Source organism: Microcebus murinus, chromosome 32 (genome assembly GCF_040939455.1).
Source record: "Microcebus murinus isolate Inina chromosome 32, M.murinus_Inina_mat1.0, whole genome shotgun sequence".
Classification (NCBI taxonomy): Eukaryota; Metazoa; Chordata; class Mammalia; order Primates; family Cheirogaleidae; genus Microcebus; species Microcebus murinus.
The window spans coordinates 5,238,797-5,260,992 of record NC_134135.1 but is presented as its reverse complement, the minus strand read 5'-3'; the positions used below and the strand labels follow the sequence as shown (position 1 = coordinate 5,260,992).

Here is a 22,196-nt window from a genome sequence, read left to right as displayed (position 1 = left end):
CCCATAATGACTTAATTATTTCCTCAAAGACCCCACCGCTTACTGCCATCACCTTGGGGGTTAATATTTCAACATATAAATTTTGTGGGGGACACATACACTTAAACTATTGGATAAATTAATATAGTATATCAAGAGTTTAATCATATAGACCAGAATGAAATATTACACTCCATTTGCTAAGTGCAATTAGGGAATTTAAAAGAAAAAACCTGAAGTGTATCAAAGCCAAATTCACGGAAAAAAAAGACAATGAAGAAATTTTAAAAGCATGCTCTTACATACAAGACATGTTAAGTTAGATAAGTTATTTATTTCTTTCTTTTTGTTTGTATTGTTGTTATTTTCTCCATGAGTCATTTCCTACCTTGCACCTGGCTCTACAGAAGTCATTTAAGAAGAAAATTTTTAAAAAAGAATATAATTCTCTCTAAAACAAATGAGTGGTGTTCAAAAAAGTAATTAAACAGCAAAGAAGGAAAAAGAAGGACTTGCTATCTAATATATTTTGTTAAAGGTTGAGTGGAAGTTTATTTTAACCAGGGACTTAATTTCTTATGTAAGGCTCTTTTGGCTTCCTATAATACAGGCATACCTCATGGATATCATGGATTAGTTCCAGACCATCACAATAAAGCAGATATTGCAAATCCCAGCTACTCAGGAGGCTGAAGTGGGAGAATCGTTTGAGCCCAGGAGTTTAGGCTGGTAGTGAGCTACTGGGTAACAGAGCAATACCCTGTCTGTATAGAAATAACTAATAAGAATAAATAAATAAAGCAAATATTGCAATGAAGTCAGTCACACAAATTTTTTGGTTTCCCAATAGTTATAAAATTATGCTTACGCTAGACTATAGTCTATTAAGTGGGCAATAGCATTATATCTTTTAAAAAGTACACACTTTATTTAAAAAATACTTTATTGTTTAAAAAGAAGAAATTATAAAAGCAGCAAGACATAAAGAGATATTGCCATAGATGGAACCACAATTAGAAACTGATAAATAAATTGTCACAAGAAACTTGAAACTTCCCCAAACTGGGGATTAACATCTCTAAAGTATGAAAAGGAAAAAAACCCACAAAGCTAAAATTCCAAACATTGGAAAATTATCCTTCAAAATGAAAGACTGGGAGTTGTGCTTCTATTATGAAGGAGTAGGCTCCTACCAAAGCGAACTCCCCCACAGTATGACAAAACAAAAAACAATCCTTATAAGTTATAATCTTTGAGGAAAAAAATACCAGACATGTGAAAAAAGAAAGTAGATTTGGAGGGGAGTCAAAATTTGGGGGAAGGAACCAACAGGAAATAAATAGCTTTGCCCCAGTCAGAGATAGGCCAGCCCGAGCTGAAGTGCGCAGCAGGGCTGCTAAAGCTCTGATAGAAACCCTTCCAACTCTCGGGACTGAGGAACCAGGAATGAAGGCCAGGGCAACTAGGAACACCGAGACATGAGGAGAGAATTCTGGAAGGGAAGAGCCAGAGAAGAGGACCGCCAGCTTCTGAGTATAAACTCGTCCCATGTCTCTGCCTGCCCTGAGAAGGATGCGTGTGCAGAGCACACCACAAGCACTGCGGGTGAAGACGAGAGAGTGCAATGAGACTTGAGCTCTCGCCCACCACAGGCAAGGACTTGTTTGCAATTTGGCTTGAACAAAATTATTTGCCTGCTTAAAAAAAAACACAAAACACTTTTTGGAGTAATAAAACTTACTTCAGAGACTCTACAACATAACATTAACAACATTTAGGATTCAATCCAAAACTACCCAACATGTGAAAAAACAGGAAAATGGGACCTGTTGTGAAGGTAACAACACACAGAAAAGGGGAAAAGTGAAGGACAAAACACAGAGGCCAATGCTGTGATGACCAAGGTGATAGAAATAGCAGACAGGAACTTTAAAGCAGCTTCTATAACTATGCTCAAGGAGGCAAAGGAAAATATAGTCATACTGAATAAAAATATAGGAAACCTGAGTAGTGATACAGAAAATGTTTATTCTGGGAGGCCAAGGAGGTAGGATTGTTTGAGTTCAGGAGTTTGAGACCAGCCTGAGCAGAAGCCAGACCCTGTCTCTACTAAAAATAGAAAGAAATTAGCTGTACAACTAAAAGTATATAGAAAATAATTAGCTGGGCATGATGGCACACGCCTGTAGTCATAGCTACCCAGGAGGCTCACTGAGGCAGGAGGCTCACTTGAGCCCAGGAGTTTGAGTTGCTGTGAGGTAGGCTGACGCCACAGCACTCTAGCCTGGGCAACAGAGTGAGATTCTGTCACCCACCCAAAAAGAAATAGAAAATGTTTATTAAAAAGAGTAAATGAAAATTCAAAAATGAAAAAACACACTACAATATCTCGAATTTGAAATTTAACGGGATGAGCTTAATAGCAGGAAACAGAAGAGTGAAGGAGCCAGTGGATGCATTAGATCAATAAAAGTTACCCAATGAAAAGGAAAGAGAAAAAATAGAAAAAACTGGGAGTAAAAAGAGTCAGGAAACTGTGAGACAAAAAGGGCCTACATACATGTAATGGGAATCCCAAAGGAAGAGGAAAGAGAGAATGGGACATAAAAGTGCCTGAATAAATAATGTCCAAAACATCCCAAACTTGGTAAAAGACATAAAAGGGATCAAAGATTTAGAGCAATTTTTCATAGAAATAATATCCAGTTGTCCAATAAATTCAATAAAGGAATTCTCAACCTCCTGAGTAACTAGGTCAATTTAAGTTCAAACCATTAGCAAAACACTATTGCAGACTCATCACACTGGAAGATTATACATGTCTGAAGAAGTCAAGTGCTGGTGAAGAAGTGGAACGGTGAAGAAATACAAGTTGCTCCTGCTGTTATCTGATAAGTTGAGATATTCATGTACAATGGATATGCTACTCATCAGACCCGGTGTCTGGTCCCCTTGGCAGGCAGGCTGTCTTCAGGAAAGGAAGAAAATGGTGCTTCTTTGGGGGCGATTGCTGTGCAACACCAGTGGTCAGCAGCTTCTCCTTGGTGCTCTGGAGACAGATGCGCACACAGACTGTCAGAGCAAAGAAGATATTTATTTTCTGAGTCCTGGGTGAGGGGGCTGGAGGCCAGGGGTGTAAGTAGAGGCTGTGCAGGGAGTGGAGCTGGAATGTGGAACAGGGTGGTGAAGAAATATGAGCCCGAGGGCACTCAGGTGGAGTGAGACTGGGAGGTGCTCACGGTGACATCCCTAATTGAGCCCTGTATCCTGAGGAGGAGAAGGAGGAAGAGGAGGAGGAGAGGGAGATCGCATCCTATATACCCGGCTCTTCCCAAATGGGTAGTACTAGGGCCCGCAGGCAACCCAGAGCTGAGGGGGAGGGGAGGTGGAGGTTGTGGGGGAGGAAGCCTGGGCTCCATGGATGTGGTAGGGCTAGGTCACCTGGAGTAGATCAGGGCAAGGTCATAGGTGGGAGGAAGCTGATTCTCAAAGGGTTTCCTCACCTCAGCATGGCTAGTGCTCAAGGTCAGGAGACACAGAGTGAAGATGTGAAGGGGAAGGGTCAGAGAGCAGCGTATGCCAAGATCAAAGCTCAAGCTCCACTCCAACTACTCAAGCCTTCCCAGGACCCAGGTAATCTGCTGCCCACTCCTGACATTCATTCTCGCTGAGAAAGGAGATGTGCTTCCAGCAAGGTGGAGCTTCAGGGTATTCAGGTCCAAATGAACTTACAAGTTCCTTGTGGTGTTCAACTGCTGCCCTGGCCAAGGCTGAAAACCATGGACTCTGCAGCTTGGTGAAATATCCATTCCCTAGCCAACAGGCCTTGCTTCATCCGGCACTGAAATCCTGCCACGTCACTGACTCGCAGGCTGTGCTAAGCAGTGCGGTTTTCTCTGCTGTTGTCTCAGCTCCAGGAAATGGCACCTGAACAGTTAGGCTGCTTCTGAGCGCCTGGGGAACCAGGGCGAAGGGGAGCATCAAGGTATAGAAGGTCTCCTGTCCCGGCAGGGAGAGGACATGACCTCTCCAAGTTGCATCGGTGGTCATGCCCCCATTGCAGTGCTTGGATGGCCGCTCTGTGCAGCACGAATAGCAGGGCGTCCTCTTGGAGCTCTGATGTGTTGCTCCCTCCAGTCCCCATCCTTCTGTTGTCTCCTTGAGCAGAATGATAGCCTGTTACTTGGACAGCAAGGATCTTAGGTTCCAGAGTACACCTCATATGAGATCCCCTCCAAGCGTGTCTTCACCCCTTTATTTGAACATCCTGAGAGATTAGAGTCCTCAAGAAGCAGCTATTAATTTTTGGATCCCTAAAGAGTAGAATCAACTTGGTTTCTATTTAGTACATTTGGATATGGAGTCACTTATAGCCACTGGAAAAGATGATCGAATTCATTGCCTACATTCATTAGAGGTTTCGTCCAGAATCACTGGATTGACCACAGTCTCTCTCAGAATTCCAGGGATAGGAGATAGGACAGAGGATGAAGTCTCGCAGGCCTTCCTGCACCGCTACAGGGCGCAGAAGCCTTTGCTGGGGGCCCAGGGACAGAAAGCAGCTTCCTCTGAGCTGCCAGCAGCGCTCTTCACCCCACCCACTCCTCCATTCCATTCAGTAGTAAGAGCCTATTGTCAAAAGGGAATACAAAAATTTTAACAACAGCCAGGTATATAAAAAATACAAATAGTTACCTTCAATGGAGTGACAATAACAAAGAAGATGCCATGACACAAGAAAGGATAGCACAGAAGACTAGGGAGTGATATCTTTACAACCCAGAATTCCATACCCAGACAAAATATCTTCCAAAAATTACATTGAAATAATATTTCATGTTAAAAAAAACTAAGAAAGTTGAATTCCAGTAGACTTGCACTATAAAAAATACTAAGATAAGTTCTTCAAGCTAAAAGAAAATTATTTCTGATAAATATCTAGAATATGATGAAAGAATCACAACTATGTATATAATTTTTAAACAATAGTCACTGTTTAAATCAAAGTAGTTATAATGTCATGGGATATTGGTAACATTTGTAGAGATCAAATATAGAACAATAATAACAGACAAGGCGGGGGAGTGGTTTATGTGTCTGCAGAGTTGGAAGCTTATTTCACCTAGTGGCCTCCAGGTTTACCCATGTTGTCACAAATGGCAGGATTTTCCTCTTTTTTTTAATGGCTAAATAATGCCATTGTCTTTAGAATGAAGAAATAACCAGAGATATATTCACACAAGGAATGCAATCGTGCCTCAGCACATGCAGGGGCGTGGATGCTCGGGTCCCAAAGTTGGCCCTGCAGAACCGTGGGTGCAAAAAGTTGGTCCCCCATACTCTGGGATGCCACATTCCCAATATCCCTATGGACACCGCATTTCACGTCCGCAGCTGGCTGAATGTGTGGGTGCGGACCGGCGGACACACACGGCGACTGTGCTATCCTAACGGCAAAAACAACACCAAAACCAAAAATCCACTGTTTATCCAGATAAATGAGAAAATCCGCACTGATAGAAGCCAGGTGCGCAAGTACATATAATGTCTGCTTCCGAGTGCAGGTGGACAGAAGCTGGCGACACAGACAGAGCGGTGTGGCACAGAGGGGCCGTGTCCCCAGAGCGCTGTGTAGACTGGAAACGGTGCCACAAACCCGTTTGCGGGGGGCTGGGAAGAATCTGTATGTTGAGCCGGACGGTGGAAACAAGAGTGTGTACCTATGTAAAAATTCAGCTAATTATACTCTAGATTTGCATAGAGTAACTCATAGATTTGCATTCCATTTAAGTCTGGCTTCTTTTTTTTATGCATCAAAAAAAAAATGTAGAAAAAGCCTTAGATAAAGCATGTCCAAAAAAGATTAAGATGTCATGTTGGTCTACAAACTTCTGCAAAGGCATTAAATGGTAAAATCAATTTTTATGTTGTCTTGTTTAATAAATTTTCACCTACAATTAAATGCTGTACCATTTTCTAATAATCATAATGAGGTAGAGTCTTTAAATAAAAAAGCAAAGCTGTGATCATGACTGCACTGTGCATCCATGTCTATGCTGATGGGGAAGTTCAGGAGACCAGAAACTCAAGTGTTGAGAAGGTAGGTTTTGGGTAACGGGGGGATAAGACCCTGAGTTCCTTCCCTGCGCAGGCCTGGGGGTGGAGAGGGAGGAGAAGGGTGGCGGGAAGGGATGGGTGATGTAGCTGGGGCTGGGGCAGGACCAATAGGGAGAGGGGAGTCGCTAGATGGGCGGGGGGCAGGCAGGAAACAAGGGGCAGGCAGTGGGGCGTGAATGGACAGTTTCCAGAAGGAAGCTGGCAGTGATGTCCCACGTCTGTCCCTCATGGCTCGGTGTCCACAGCTCAGTTCTGTCTGGAGAAGGAGGGGTGAGTCGGGCCTCCCAGCCCTGATCCCCTGCGGGCCCCACACCTGCACAGCCAACACGGGTCTCAGATCAGATTCAGCCACTTTAATCCTGGCTCCAGGTGGGTCAGGACAGCTCAGCCCCACCTGAGCCTCAGGGGCTTATTCCTGGGCTTCCCTGGAGGGACGCGGATCCACCAGCCTGGTGTAGTAGATCCAGGTGAGGCCGTAGGTGAGGAGGAAGCCAGCCCCCATGAGGGCCCCCCTGATCAGGGTGATGACCAGGGCCCAGGAGCCCTCCTGCTCCTCAGTCACACATCTGCAGCCAGAGGGCCTTCCTGGAGAACAGGAGACGGGATGGAGGTCTGTCCCGAGGCCTCAGCCCTCCCACAGCCCAGACGCCTGGCCAGGCGCCCACCCCGGCACCTGTGCCGCAACTCACTCTGCACAGAGAGGCTCAGGGAAAGGTGCTGGGAGCCCAGTGGGTGCTGAGCCCCGCAGGTGACTTCCCCTCCGTCTGCAGCCCCGACGTAGGGCAGCTCCAGGACCCCGGACGCCGAGGCCTGGGGGGCATCCAGGGTTTTTCCCTCCCGGGACCAGCTCAGCCTGGCAGGGGGGTTGCTGTCAGCCGCACAGAAGAGGCGCAGGGACTGGCCCTCCAGGACAGGCAATGACGTGCCGTTGCTCAGGATCCTCGGGACTGTGCAAGAGACACACGGCAGGGTGAGCGAAGCTGCGGGTCTGTCTCTCCCCGACTGCTCCCTGAGCCGCAGGTGGACAGCAGACAAGACCAGGCGGCGAGCACTGGGAATGGGTGCCGCCGATGGAGGGGCGATGACACCGCCAGTCAGGTCAGGCCACCAGAAGGAAGGGGCTGGGCGGGGCGGGAAGGATGAGCAGGGGTTCTCCCGCTCAGGGGAGGTGGTGGGCAGCTCAGGTGCGCGGTGCGGAGAAGAGACCAGCCGGCAGGCCAGGGGAAGCGCCCGCCCTCGGCAGGGGGCCAGGAGCTGCACAGACGCCAGATGCGAACCCCAGGGCCAGGCGGGGCTGCAGCTGTGTCCTGCGGTGCTGAAAGGCAGAAGGGGCTGTGAGTGGGGAAACAGACTCAGCGCTGGGTGTAGAGAGACCCTGCTTGAAGCCAGGTGGAGGCCTGGGCTGGGGCCTGGGCGGGAGGCAGGAGGCTGGGGAGGGGTTGGGCCACGGGCCAGGGTGGAGGACAGGACTTGACTGGGTGTGGATAAGGGGAAGGGGAGGAAGGAAGTGACTCGGCGGTCTCAGCTGACCCATGGGGAGCAGGTGACGAAGGGAATTTTTCGGGCTGTGTCCGGAAAACCCCTGGGACACGTGGGGGCCGGGGAAGGGCCAATCGAGAGGCAGCTGCGGGAGGGGAGGAGGCTGAATGTGTAGACCTGTGGCCCAGGAAAAGGGACATGCAGCCGTGGGAGGCTCCAGGACAAGGGCAGGGCAGGGAGAGGGCGGCCCAGGAAAGTGGAAAGAGAGAGAAAGGGGGGCGAGGCGTAGCCATGGGGTGGGGACATGGAAAGGTCCTGGGAAGGGTGATCAGACCAGAGAGGAAGGAGGGCGAGTGTCAGAGGAGGTGGGGACTCACAGAAATTCAAGAGGAGGGAGCAGTGCCCAGAATTGCCAACATCAGAGACAGGAAGTAGAACGGAGGCCGGGCGCGGGGGCTCACGCCTGTGATCCCAGCACTCTGGGAGGCCGAGGCAGGAGGATCAGGAGTTTGAAACCAGCCTGAGCAAGAGCGAGACCCTGTCTCTACTATAAATACAAAGAAATTAATTGGCCAACTAAAAATATATAGAAAAAAATTAGCCGGGCATGGTGGCGCATGCCTGTAGTCCCAGCTACTCGGGAGGCTGAGGCAGGAGGATTGCTTGAGCCCAGGAGTTTGAGGTTGCTGTGAGCTAGGCTGATGCCACAGCACTCACTCTAGCCCAGGCAACAAAGTGAGACTCTGTCTTAAAAAAAAAAAAAAAAGAAAGAAAGAAAGAAAAGAAAAGAAGAGAAAGAAAAAGTAGAACAGTGGCTGCAGAGGCTGGTGGAAGAAGAAATGGGAGTTGCTGTTTAATGGGAGCAGAGTTTCAGTTCTGCAAGATAAAAAAGGAGCTCTGCAGACTGATTGCACAACAGTGTGGATGTACTTAACACTGCTGAATTGTACTCTTCAAAATGGTTAAAACAACAAATTTTATGCTGTGTGCATTGTATCACAATAAAACACAAATTTGAAGAGAAGAGAAAAGAAAAGGGAGAGTCAGAAGCAATATTGGGTCTGCCGGTGCCAGACCTCGGCGAGGGGGAGCGGGGCGGGCGGGGGAGCGGGGTCTCCGCCTGGCTCCAAGCCCGCGCCTGCAGGGTGCTCCCAGCACAGCCGGACGGGAGGGCTTCCCTACCTGTGCAATTTCTGAAGATGCCGACGGTGAGGTTCCGGGGGGCATCTGGGGGAGAAAGATATGGCCCAGCTTCAGGTGTGGCGTGGGCCCTGCCAGTGCCCAAGGAGGGGCCACGGACACCACCGTGGTGGGGACAGCTGTCCTCGGCCCCTCCCACCTAAACCGCCAAGCTCAGATCCATGCCGAGGTTCACAGGTTTCCTTCTCCTCCCTCTCTCCTCCACACAAGCACACGTACACACACATACACACACACGCGCATGCACATGTACACACACATACACACACACACACATGCACATGTACACACACAACGCATACACAGGGGCACACATGCACACACACGCGCACACACGCACGCACAGGCACACACGCACACACAGGTGCACACACAGGCACATACAGGAACACACATGCACACACAGGCATACAGGTGCACACATAGGCACACACGCACACACAGGCACACACGCATAAACAGGTGCACACACATGCACACACAGCACACACAGGCACACACAGGCGCACACACATGCACACACATGCACACACAGGAACACACAGGCACACACATGCACACACAGGCACACACCCATGCACACACATGCACACACACATGCACACACAGGCACACACCCATGCACACACATGCACACACACATGCACACACAGGCACACACCCATGCACACACATGCACACACACACACATGCACACACATGCACGCACGAACCCCACTCCCGCTGCCCTCGGGCCCGGCCGTCCCTCCCCCAACTCACAGGAGACGTTGAGCTGGACAGTTCTCTCTGTGGTCACACGCGTTCCCTGGAGTTTCACCTGGCAGGTGAGGTTGGTGCCGTGGTCCTGGGGCCTGGGGGTGAGGGTGACTGCCGAGGAGTGGAGGCTGTCGGGGTCCAGGGCGTGGAGGGCCGCCCCCGACCAGGAGAAGCTGAGAGGCCGGCCCCCCTCGCAGGACCCTGGCAGGCCGCAGCTCAGCTCCGTGGGGCGGCCGGACTGCAGAGGCTCCGGGCCGTGGATGTGGGGTCTCTCCGTCAGGGCTGGGGGCACAGGGAGAGGCCAGGCCCCGCAGCGTGACCTGCCAGGGACCAGGGCCTCGGCCCTGAGCCTGCCCCGAGTCCTGCAGCTCTTGACCACTCCTGCCCCAAGCCCCGGAGCAGGGCACGTCCCGGCGTCCCGTCCCTGCTCTAATGCGGGGACCCCACAGCGCAGGGTCCTCTCCCGGGCCCCTGCCGTACCTGTCACCAGCAGATTCAGCTTACTGCTTTCGTAACTGTATTTCACACGATCGCCACTCTCCACTTGGAAGAAGTAGGTCCCTGTGTCCTCTCTCTTGGCGTCTCTGATGCTCAGGGAGCAGTCTCTGCTCCTGACGTCCCCAAGGACGAGGAATCGGCCCTTGGCGCGTGTCTTCACGTCTCTGCGTGGGTTGTTTGTGGCCACAAGGTCATCGTAGTACACGCTGTCCCCTTCGCGGAACCAGTAGAGGTAGAGCGGGTCAGAGGGCGGCCGCGAACCCCGGGGCGGGTAGGAGAAGGAGCAGGGCACGAGGACGCACAGGCCCTCTTGTACCGTCGCCTGCAGCTGGGCCCGTGTGTCCTGCAGGGACCCTGGGGAGACACAGGCTGGGCTCAGCTGCAGCGTCCCCGGGCCGCGTGCCCGGCCGCCTCCCTGGCCCACTCACCCCCCCACAGCAGGGCCAGCAGCAGCGGGGCCAGCATGTCTGCATGGCGGCTGGGCGGCCGGGCCCCACCAGGGAAGGAAACGGCCAACGTGGGGTGGGGCCGGGACGGCCATACAGGAAGCTGGTGTGTGAGCAGGGCTGTGGCCTCACCAGAGGGAACTTGGTGCCCCTGGGGGTGAGGCGGGGCTGGGAACCCGCCTGTGCCCCGGCCAGGGGCTGCGGGTCCAGACCTATAAGCCTGGATTCACAAGGTGAGGAGTCGCCAGTCCCATGGCTGCAGTGCGCCCCTTGTGCACCCTTGCCCACACAGGGAAGAGAACCACCTGGCCCGCTCGGCGGGCAGAGCTTCCGGACTCCCAGGGAGCCCAAAGAGCAAATCCATCAGGGTATGACGGGAGCTGCAACCAGGGAAGCCCAGGCTGGGGCCAGGTTCAGAGGGACAAGTGAGTCAGGTGGGCGTGGCCACGTCCTGACAGTCAGGAGAGAGGTGGCCCCCACCAGTGAGCACGGGGTCTCCTGATCCCTTAGATTTGGGCCCTGATGCCATCATTTTTCTCGTCCTGGCACGCTCAGACTCCAGCTCGAGTGCCGGCGGCCGGCCCCGCCCCCAGAGCTGGGCACGGGAACCAGGAGGCTGAGCACACGGAACGTCCAGATTGGAGCCCAGACCTCCCCTGCCGGCTGGAAAACTTTACAAAATCACTTAATCTCTCTGTGCCTCGGTTTGCTCATCTGAAAACAGTGGTGACAGTGGCATTGCTGCGTGAGGACTAACTGGGCCCTGTGTGGGATGCTCAGCACGGGGCCTGGTCCCGGCGTCTGCTCCGTCAGCCGCTGGTTCCTGGGCACCTGCTGTGCGCTGGGGACGCAGCCAGGCGCGAGCTCTTCGGACGGGAAAGCGAGCAGAGGCCCTAGTGGGGAGCCAAGCATTTAATATAAAACTAGAGCACACACTCTCCTAGAAAATGACATATCCCAAGCAAAAAAAGAAAACAGAAACCCAGGAGAGGAATCGCTGACGACTGCTAAAATTTTTAAGAACATGGCTGGGGAAGGCCACACGCAGAAGGTGACATTCGAGCAAAGACATAAAAGAAGCGAGGGGAGGAGTCTGCGTGGGCCCCTGCGGGCCCAGTCCACGGAGGGCACACGCTGTGTGCTCTGAGGACAGCAGGTCACGGCACACGCGGTGTGCTCTGAGGACAGCAGGTCACGGCACACACGGTGTGCTCTGAGAGCAGCAGGTGACGGCACGCAGGGTGACCCGTGGGAGCAGGGCACACACGCGGTGTGCTCTGAGGACAGCAGGTGACGGCATGCAGGGTGACCCGTGGGAGCAGGGCACACACGCGGTGTGCTCTGAGGACAGCAGGTGACAACACGCAGGGTGACCCGTGGGAGCACGGCACACACTCGGTGTGCTCTGAGAGCAGCAGGTGACGGCACGCAGGGTGACCCGTGGGAGCACGGCACACACGCGTGTGCTCTGAGGACAGCAGGTGACGGCACGCAGGGTGACCCGTGGGAGCACGGCACACACGTGGTGTGCTCTGAGAGCAGCAGGTGATGGCACGCAGGGTGACCCGTGGGAGCAGGGCACACACGCGTGTGCTCTGAGGACAGCAGGTGACGACATGCAGGGTGACCCGTGGGAGCACGGCACACACGCGGTGTGCTCTGAGGACAGCAGGTGACGGCAGGCAGGGTGACCCGTGGGAGCACGGCACACACGCGGTGTGCTCTGAGGACAGCAGGTGACGGCAGGCAGGGTGACCCGTGGGAGCACGGCACACACGCGGTGTGCTCTGAGGACAGCCGGTGACAACACACAGGGTGACCTGTGGGAGCACGGCACACACGCGGTGTGGTCTGGAGCAGCAGGTGACGGCACGCAGGGTGACCCGTGGGAGCAGGGCACACACGTGGTGTGCTCTGAGGACAGCACGTGACGGCAGGCAGGGTGACCCGTGGGAGCAGGGCACACAGGCGGTGTGCTCTGAGGACAGCAGGTGACGGCATGCAGGGTGACCCGTGGGAGCAGGGCACACACGTGGTGTGCTCTGAGGACAGCACGTGACGGCAGGCAGGGTGACCCGTGGGAGCACGGCACACACTCGGTGTGCTCTGAGGACAGCACGTGACGGCAGGCAGGGTGACCCGTGGGAGCACGGCATACACGCGGTGTGCTCTGAGAGCAGCAGGTGATGGCACGCAGGGTGACCCGTGGGAGCACGGCACACACGCGTGTGCTCTGAGGACAGCCGGTGACAACACACAGGGTGACCTGTGGGAGCACGGCACACACGCGGTGTGGTCTGGAGCAGCAGGTGACGGCATGCAGGGTGACCCGTGGGAGCAGGGCACACACGTGGTGTGCTCTGAGGACAGCACGTGACGGCACGCAGGGTGACCCGTGGGAGCAGGGCACACAGGCGGTGTGCTCTAAGAGCAGCAGGTCACGGCACACACGCGGTGTGCTCTGAGAGCAGCTGGTGACAGCATGCAGGGTGACCCGTGGGAGCACGTCACACGCGGTGTGCTCTGAGAGCAGCTGGTGACAGCATGCAGGGTGACCCGTGGGAGCAGGGCTGGACGGTCGTCCTGGGAGGTGTCCTGGGTCAGGTCAGAAGAGATTTGGAGGCTCTTGTAAGAACTTGACTTTTGCTGAGTGTATTACCGAGTGTCCCAGAAAATAAGACAGGGTCTTGTATTTATTTTTCCTCAGGAAACACCCTAGGCCTTGTTTTCAAGGGACGTGTTATTTTTTTAAGTGTGGTACAACCATCTCCATTTATTCAAATATAGTGAAGTCGCCTTCGTCCAGAACACCATCCTCACTCTCCAAACCCGAATCCCATCCTGAATGTCTTGCGACTCTGTTTCCTTGAGAACCACCGGCCCGATCTCTCCTGTGGAGCCACAGAGCTGTCCCGGGCGGATGAGGAACACGGTAGTCAGGGTTCTCCAGAGGAGCAGACCCCGCGGTCTGTGTGTGTGTGTTTCGTTTATTTATTGTAAGAAATTGGCTTACAGGGTGACAGAGGCTGACATGGCCAAGCTGTGCGGTGGGCAAGCTGGACACCTGGGAGAGCCCACGGTGTTCGCAGTCAGACTACCGTGTGTCTCTGAAAATAAGCCCTACCCATGAACTAAGCCCCAGCAGGATGTCTGAGCAAGTGCGCCATAGAGGCCCCACCCCGAAAATGAGCCCTGGTGACGGCGTGGCCACGCGGGGCGTCTGCACAGCCCATGCGTGTCGGCGCGGAGCGGGAAAGACGCCGAGCAGCCCTTCTCATCCCCTGAAAATAAGCCCTAGCGTGTCTCCTTGAGGAAAAATGAATGTAAAACCCCGTCTTACGTTGGGGACGCATGGCGCACAGCAGAGGCAGGGGTGCGGGCTTTGTGGGTGCAGTGTCTTCCTGCACACCCCAGGCTCTGCCCAGCGGAAGGAGGTTCGAGCTGGGCCACCGAGCCCGTCCCCACTGCCCCTCGGCCGGTGCCCCAGTCAGCAGCAGGGCGGGCAGAAGCTTCTCCGGGCTGGAGGGCGTGCCCTGCGACCTCGGACCCACGCTCAGACTCGCTGCGAGGAGCAGGGACAGAGATGGGCGAGCAGGAAGGAAGCTGCGTCCGAAGCCGCCACATGTAGACGTAGGTACCCTGATTCGGCAGAAAAGGAAGTTTCCCCATGATGTCGCTCAGGGGAAAAGGGCCTGCTCTGACGGAACCTGGGCTGGCCAACCTCGGGCCGCAGGGTCAGGGACTGCGGGAAGAGTCCACCCCAGCCTGGGTCTGCAGCTGCCCCCCAGTGTCCGCACCGCGGAAACAGCAGCGCAGCGCACGCTTCCGGGCTCAGAGCTACGGCCGCGGCCCTGCCTCCGACCCATGAACCGAGTAGCTTGCCCTCCTCACTGCTGCCTGACATTTCTAGGTGTCCCACACTTAGGGAGATCCAGGAGTCCCTCATGGCTCTGTCCTCCTGCGCCGTTGTGTTGTTGTTTGTGTGTTTGTTTGCTGACTGCCCACAACCCGGGCGACAGCCCCTCTTGCTGGGCCTGGGGGGCCGCGGTCGGCCCCAGTGAGCAGTCCATGCAGTTCCTCCCCGGCAGCACTGCGGCCGACTCCATGCACAGGCCCGCGTTGCTCCAACTCCCTCTGAAGAATCGGAATTCCAGGACTTTGGCTACACCTTCAGAAGAAATAGCTGCTGTCTTCCCCTGGCATCCCTGAACGGGAGACAAGCCTGGAGCTGCCAAGGCCCACAGACCTGGTCAGTGGCGCCTGAGAGCAAGGCCAGCAGAGGAGGGCAGGGCTACAGGGTTAACAGAGAAAAGGGATCTTGGTGGCACCAACCAACCTGTGCCTGCCGCCTGCGTGCTTCAGAGCTTTTCAGCTAAAGGGGCCAACGCTTGGCTCTTTCTTCCCCGTTAGTCCAGTTTGAGCTGGGTGGATCACACTGGATTGATTGAAGTCTGTTATTATGGCAAAAATATGAAAAGTATAAATATCCAAAGTTGGTGTAATACTTAAATAGGTTAAGAGTCATTCATACAATGAACTAGTATATATTTATTAAAGGAAATTTAAATATAAAGCTTGCTGGCATGAGAAAATATTTATGATTTAAACTTTAGCAAATATTCAGGAGACAAAACAGTCTATCCAGTCCTTTGTTACTATGTAAAAATTAGGAAATTGACTGGGTGGACATTCAGGACTCTCCCCAGGGAGCCCTGCCTGCCGCGTCTCTCCGGGAGCACCGTGCCCCAGCCCCGGCCACCCGCCTCCAGCCCCGAAGCTGCCACGCGCCTTCCCATCAAGCCTGCCTTCAACGCTGGAGTTCGCAGCCCTGCCACGCGGCCCGGAAGGGCGCCCACACGTGCCTGCTCTCAACAAGCCCCGGGGCTGCCCATCCATATAAAATCAAAACGATCAAGCCAGTTATAGAAATAAAAGAAGACCAGCCAGCAAGAACAAGCGAGGCCTACGCGTTCAGCGTGTCGGCCGCCGTGGCCTGTGTTTGGCAGGGACCCAGAGGCAGCGGAGGGGCAGGACCCTTCGCAGTGGAAAATAAGCCAAGTGTGCCCTGGCTGGGGCGTCGGCCTGGGGAAGCCGAGACGGGCCGATTAGGAGTGAGTGATCCTGCGCGATTGGGCTCGGGGAGGCACTGGCTCTCTCTGACTGGTCCTAAGTTGGACGCGGGGACAGAAATGAGGGAAGCTGCCCGTCATTAATCGCGTCCTGGCCATTTGGGGCCAACTGTTACAGTGTTATTGGTTACTTCCGAGGCTGCCAGAGATAACGGCCTGACTTCCTGCAAGGCCAACGCATAGACAGTATGCTGGCCGCCCGGGCTGGCCACCAGACAATGGGCTGGTTTCCGCGGGTCACCACAGGCTGTGGGTCAGAGTTCTGTGTTTGCATGCGGTCTGGCCGTGGTCCGTGCTCGTCAGTCTCTCGCAGAGCAGCGGGCCATCGTCCACATTCACAAAGAGCTACAAACGTCGCAGGGAGATCACCTGCACACTTGTTTTTCCAAACAAATTGATCACCTTTTTTGGGGGGTCTAAACAGAGAGCCGGGAACTAGGCAAAAGTTGAGCTGAAGAGCAGACTAAAATGTTTTGGCATAATAAAATAATGTGAATTCTAAGACAGCGGCTGGGAGATAAAAGACTGGGAGGCCATGGTCTCGGTGGCAATGGGGTGGTGGGGTAGGAGCTGGTGTTCTCTTGGCGGAGATGGGGCCCCAGTGGGAGGGGACGGAAGACATAGCACGTGTGAGGCTCCACAGGGTGGAGACAGACGGTGGGAATCCACATCCCATCGAAGATGCTTCTTGTCTCATGGGGCCATTCCCCGCTGCTTTCCCCAAACTTTGTGTGTGTTTTACACGATACCATTGGGTTAACAGGGCTGGGGGGTGCACGAAAGAAGTGTTTGTTCCCGCGCTGGGCAGGGGGAGGACATCGCTGTGCATGTAACAATTAGGAGAATACTGTCACCAACAGTGACCCTCCCAAATGGCATGCAAGATTGGCAGTTTGGGATTCACCGTACTTCTGTGGCAAATGGGTCCCATTTATTTTCTCTAGATTTTAAAATCCTGGAGGGCTGCAGGATTTGGGGACCTCTGCCTTGTACTATGCATGGCACAAAAATCCCTGAGGACATCAATCTGGTAAACTAAAATGTGCACAGCACTGCAGTGGGCCCGAAGGAGCAGAGAACAAAGGCAGAGCTCTGCGTGAGAGCGTGGCGGGCTGTTGTGGAGTTGAAGTATGGGGAGGACATTCGGAAGAACTCTGGGAGTGAGCCACAGGCAGGGCGGCGTCCGCACTTGACCCACGGTGGCTGCCGGGCTGAAGGGAAAACCAGGCGCCTGTGAAGCGTCTCTCTCCCCTTGCTCTGGCTTCCAGTGAGCAGGGTAGGGGTAGTTCCTGTTTGCATTTTGTTTGACTGGAATGATTTGGAATTATTTTATCTCATTAATTTATTAGGAAATATTTTAACTAGTTAACTCACAACATTGAGAGATAATTGGGAGCTATCTCACACAAACATGAAATCCCAGGTTTTCTTGAAAAATTGGGCGGTCTGGCATCATCCCATGTAGCAATCGGCTGAGCAAAAACTGGTCGGCTTTACTTTGCCTCACTCCCCACCACGTGCTATCGTCTCCCTCCACTAAACCCCAAGTCCAGCTACCCTTTGTCAGAATACCTGCCCAGATGCTTTCCTTACACTAATCTGCTTCTCTCATTTACCGTAAGTGCCTTGTCCATGTAGGGATTTTATTTAGGGGGCACTGGACCTACCAAACAACAATTCCAGAGGCTGTAGGATGGCTCTCAATCTGACTTAGCAGCAAAGATCAAGCTCGAGAAAGGAGAGGAAACCAAAGCCCACGGCCTCCCCCTGCTGGACCAAATGAACTCAACATTTTTGACATATTTCAGGCATTAAACTTGGGGTGACAACATTCCCAAAGTGTAGAAGTGTAAGGCCCAGCCTCCAGTGAAAATGTACAAAAGAAGAAAAATGACATAATAGGAGACTTCAGCTTCAGCTCTATCATGCAAAGAGCATGGAAGTTGTCACTCTTGTCCTTAGAGCAAGAAAAAGCTGAACAGAGAATCAATAATTTTGAGGGGACACATCAAGAAAACTGAAATTAACAGAGAAAACCGCCACCCCCAAATGTAGAGAAACTGGAAAATCCAAACACTTACAACTGAGGTCTGTTCACCTAGGGCAGAAGCTGCTGGAGCCACTAACTGGTAGGGACATTTACATGGTCGTTTTGACAGGTCGCTGTAGGCTGAGCAGGGACTAACTCAAGAAAGAGAAATTCCTATGGGCTCAGTCTTAGGGGTCCCCACACTTTCATGGATTTGACCTCCAGGTGCCTCCAGGAACCCCACCAGGCGTGCACAGGGAAGAACCAGGAAGACCCCCCTGGCAGGCCTGGCAGGGTCAGGGAAGAAAATAATGATTGTTAAAAGTGCCCAGGCTTTCCCCACAACACAGGCCTATTCTCCATGGGGAGGGATTTACCAGAACCTTCTCTCACCTGGGAGAAGGCATTTCTCCAGAATCCAAAACACTCTACACTTCCGGTCTCACCTGAAATGGGTGGATAGAAGCTGACAATCACTTGTGAAGGCCACAGCCACAGCCAAGACCCACTAAAAGACTGAGATTCAATCTCAGATGCAGTGGCCTAAATAAGGCCCCCAAAGACATATAGGTCCTAATCCCTAGAACTGTGAGCACGATCTTACACGGCAAAAGAGACTGTGGGTGTGATTAAGGATCTCAAGGCCAGGTGTGGTGGCTCACGCCTGTAATCCTAGCACTCTGGGAGGCCCAGGCGGGCAGATCGTTTGAGCTCAGGAGTTCGAGACCAACCTGAGCAAGAGCAAGACCCTCTCTCTACTAAAAATAGAAACAAATTAATTGGTCAACTAAAAAGATATAGAAAAAATTAGCCGGGCATGGTGGTGCATGCCTATAGTCTCAACTACTCAGGAGGCTGAGGCAGGAGGATTGCTTGAGCCCAGGAGTTTGAGGTTGCTGTGAGCCAAGCTGACGTCATGGCACTCGCTCTAGCCCAGGCAACAGAGTGAGACTCTGTCTCAAAAAAAAAAAAAAAAGATCTCGAGATGGGGAGATTATTTTGATGTTCTGAGTGGGCCCTAAATGTAATCGCAAGTGTTGTTAAAGGCCAGGCAGAGGGAGAGCTGACTGCAGAAGAGAAGTGGATGTGGCCATGGAAGCAGATAGACACGACGTGCTTTGGAGATGGAGGGGCTACAGCAAGAAGTTGCACAGGGCAGGAAAACAGTTCTCCGCCCAGAGCTTCCGGAAGCAGCCAGCCCTGTTGATGTCGTGTCATCAGCCCAGTAAAACTGATTCTGGATTTCTGACCTCCAGAAATGAATACATGCATTTGAAGCCACTAAGTTTGTAGCAATTTATTATAGGAGCCATGAGAAATTAATACGTAAGGCTGTAGAATACTTACTTTTCCCACACCAGCAAAGTCCCAGTATAGTGACAATGGATTAAGGCAAGAGCTACAAGATGCAGACTTTATCTGATGACTCATTCTTGGGGAAATCCAAAGTCAACAGAGGAGATGAAAACAAGGACACTGGAGGAACTTGAAGTCCGGCACCCACAGCCGCCAAAACATTAAACAGCCCAGCTCCTAATCAGATTAACACAAAACCTTACATTAAAGGCTAGTTTCCCTCGATTCCTATCCCTCCATATGTCACATCTGACTTTCAATTTAAAAACAGCAAGAGATGCTAAAAGGCAAAGCAAGACAAGACAAAAAATATAGCAAACCACAGGGAGGAAATAGGGGAACTCTCTGTACATTCTGCTCAATTCTGCTGTGAACCTAAAACTGCTCTAAAAGTAAAGTCTCACTTTGGGAGGCCTAGGTGGGAGGATCCTTAAGCCCAGGAGTTCGGATTACAGTGAGCTCTGATGGCACCGCTGCACTCCAGCCTGGGTCACAGGGGGAGATCCAGTCTCTAGAAATAAAAAATGATTTAAACAATAATAAAATAAAGTCTATTTTTAAAAGCCTCAAACTTTTTAAACAGGGGAAAAGAACATAAACAATATATAAAAAGTGAAAAAAATTATATATAAAAAAAGCCACTACAATCTGAAGAGACAAGACAAGCATCAGAGCCAGACTGATGCAGATGTTGAAATCATCACATGGGGAATTTAAAACAGCGATGACTGATATGTGAAGGGCTCTAAAGGAAAAGGTAGACAACATGCAACAGCATGTGGGCAATGAAGCACAGAAATGGAAACTCCAGGAAAGGTTCAAAAGGAAATTCTAGAAATCAAAAACACTAACAGAAATGAAGAATGCCTGGTCCATTTGGTTGAGAGCAAACTTTCCTCCTTCCCATGCCAAACTGAAATGGGCCTGGGAGGGAAGAGCCCTGAGCCCTGAGTCCTCATGTGGGGAGGAATTGACTTCTGTAAAAATCAGATATTCTAACCCATGAGCATAGTCTATACCTCTGTTATTTCAGGCTTCTTTAATTTCTTTCAACAATATTTTCTAGTCTTCAGTGTAGAGGTCTTGAAACTATTTTGTTAGTTTTACTTTTAGGAATACTGTGATTTGGGGTGCTATTTTAAAAGATACCAAAGTTTTAATTCTAATTTTCTGATTGTTGCTACTATAGATATAGAAAATATTTCTATATGTTGACTTTGGATGCAGCTACTCTGCTAAACTCTCATACTAATTCCAACAGTTTGCTTAGAGGATATTTTGGATTTTCTATGGACACTATCTTGTCATTAAAAAAATCAATGTTTTACTTCTTCCTTTCCACTGTGCCTTTTATTCTTCTTCCTGCTTCACCGCACCCTCTAGTAATTTTATTATAATGTTGAATAGAAGTGGTAATAATAGACATTCTTGTATTTTTCTTGACCTTAGGAGGGAAGTGTTTAAAATTTCACCATTCAGCATGTCTGGAAGCCCATGCTATATAAGTACAGTAAATCTAGTGCCACCCACCAGAGAAAATTCAGGTTCATAGTTGTATTTAGTTTACACACAGGTTTTTAAAAACATTTATAATTCATTGGTTACAGTTAGAAATTTGGAGATATCTCCCAGTAATCTGAGTGCCTAATTCTCCTAAAATCGTGGACTGTCCGGCGTGTCACATGACAGCAGTCAGCCGGGGCCCAGCAGGAGCTGCCCGACTTTATTTTGCTGTCACCCAAGTGCTGTGGTCTCCCCAGCACTGAGGCCGAAGCTCAGGTGCCATTTGTCATTATGCTTACCCTGTTGTTTATCAAGCCTCCTATACTCATTTTCCATGCCTGCCTTTGTCTCATAGGGACTTGATCTTGTAACTGCTGGGGAAATAGATGCACTGAGCCATCAAACAAAGAAATCTTCCTATCCGTAGACTTTCTCTGTAGCTTAACTTCTCCGCCGCGGACCTCGCTCAGGTGGAGCAGCACGCCAAGCAGGTCCGAGCGCGCCCCCTGCTGGACGAGCTTCGCACGTCCAGAGATAAACCGCGGAGACACCAAGGGGACCGACCCCGCCCGCGCCAGTTAGACGCCCAGCGCTCCAGCTCCCCGGGCCAAAAATGAAGCTAGGAAACCTAGCAGAAATGACTAAGGAGAAAGCGATGACGATGGAAACATAAGATGGAATTAGAGGCATCAAACACGATGCTGGCACTAGAAGGCAAGAGTCGGCGGGGTGGTGTCCCGGAGGCGGAGCGATGAGAGGGGAGGTGCTGGGGGCAACCAAATGATTTAGAGAAGTCGTCGTTCAGTTTCTTGCTAATAATTAGAAAATCTGGGATAAATTGATGATTCTTCAGCAACATGTACATTACGAAAATATTCTCAAGAGGAGGTGGACATATTAAACAGGTTGGTAACTTTGATATAAACTGACAGAATTATATTATTTCAAAATATCAACAAACAGATGATTCTGATTCAGTGTAAACCTATAGAGAAAAATAACAAGCTTCATAATTACTTGTACAGAATTGGTATCACATAGCATAAAAACTTAACATGATAGTACAAAAAGAGAAAACTACAGACTAAAAACCCCCAGTAATTAAAAAAAATACCATTGCCAAATGGATATTACCTAAGGATACTGATATGATTGAATGTTAGAAAATCTATTAAAATAACTGTAAATAAATAGATCAAAGGAGACTAGGGCATTAGTTTCTTAGAGGCTGAAAGGGCATGTGCTAAAATTCAGGTACCTTTCCCAACAAAAATCCCTTATGTAAGATTATTTCCTTAATCTAGGATAATATTTACTTACCTGACTGTCTAGTCACATAAAACCAAAAGCAAGTTAAATGCTTCTATGTAAAACATTGCATTGCCCCACCCCCACCCAACTCAGTCCTTGGACCACTTCTCATCCCCTAAGCAATGTCACCCAGTCAAAAGGCTTTGAATAACTATCATACGTTGACAACTCCCAAATACACCTTCATCCTGGTTGTCTCCTCTGAGCTCCAGACTCTTCCCCTGGCTTACCCATCTAACTAAATGCTAGCCCCATTTTCCAGATGCTCAGGCTGAAGATCTTGGAGTCATTCTTGTTTTCCCTCCTTCTCTTATATGCCATATCCAGTCAGAAATCCTCCAGGTCTACATTCGAACTATACCCAGAACTCTCCTCCTCCCCCTTCCCCTACCC

The 22,196-nt window shown here is 51.3% G+C and overlaps 1 protein-coding gene across 5 annotated transcripts; it reads right to left on the bottom strand.

Annotated features, from left to right (window-relative positions):
* Positions 1 to 904: 904 nt before the first annotated feature.
* On the bottom strand, positions 905 to 11,001 carry SIGLEC14 (sialic acid binding Ig like lectin 14). 5 transcript variants are annotated; one of them, XM_075999032.1, is made up of 6 exons: positions 10,458 to 11,001; positions 9,535 to 10,383; positions 8,758 to 8,802; positions 6,786 to 7,043; positions 6,491 to 6,681; positions 905 to 6,409 (listed from the first exon to the last, which is right to left on the bottom strand). In XM_075999032.1, exons 1-5 carry the CDS (start codon positions 10,492 to 10,494, stop codon positions 6,506 to 6,508), a joined length of 1,365 nt encoding a protein of 454 aa, XP_075855147.1. In that variant the 5' UTR covers positions 10,495 to 11,001; the 3' UTR covers positions 905 to 6,409; positions 6,491 to 6,505. The 5 variants fall into 5 exon arrangements, with proteins under 5 accessions (XP_075855147.1, XP_075855148.1, XP_012641005.1 ...); XM_075999033.1 differs by having other exon boundaries at positions 905 to 6,352; XM_012785551.3 differs by having other exon boundaries at positions 905 to 6,681; positions 9,535 to 9,813; positions 10,012 to 10,383.
* Positions 11,002 to 22,196: the final 11,195 nt, after the last annotated feature.

Bases quoted from the DNA above. Each gene is read 5' to 3' on its own strand.
- SIGLEC14 (XM_075999031.1), bottom strand. From the start codon at position 10,494: ATGCTGGCCCCGCTGCTGCTGGCCCTGCTGTGGGGGG. The intron at 10,384-10,457 runs GTGAGTGGGCCA...GTGTCTCCCCAG, and splicing joins GCTGGCCCTGCTGTGGGGGG to GGTCCCTGCAGGACACACGG. The intron at 6,682-6,785 runs GTGAGTTGCGGC...CCTGTTCTCCAG, and splicing joins CCTGAGCCTCTCTGTGCAGA to GAAGGCCCTCTGGCTGCAGA.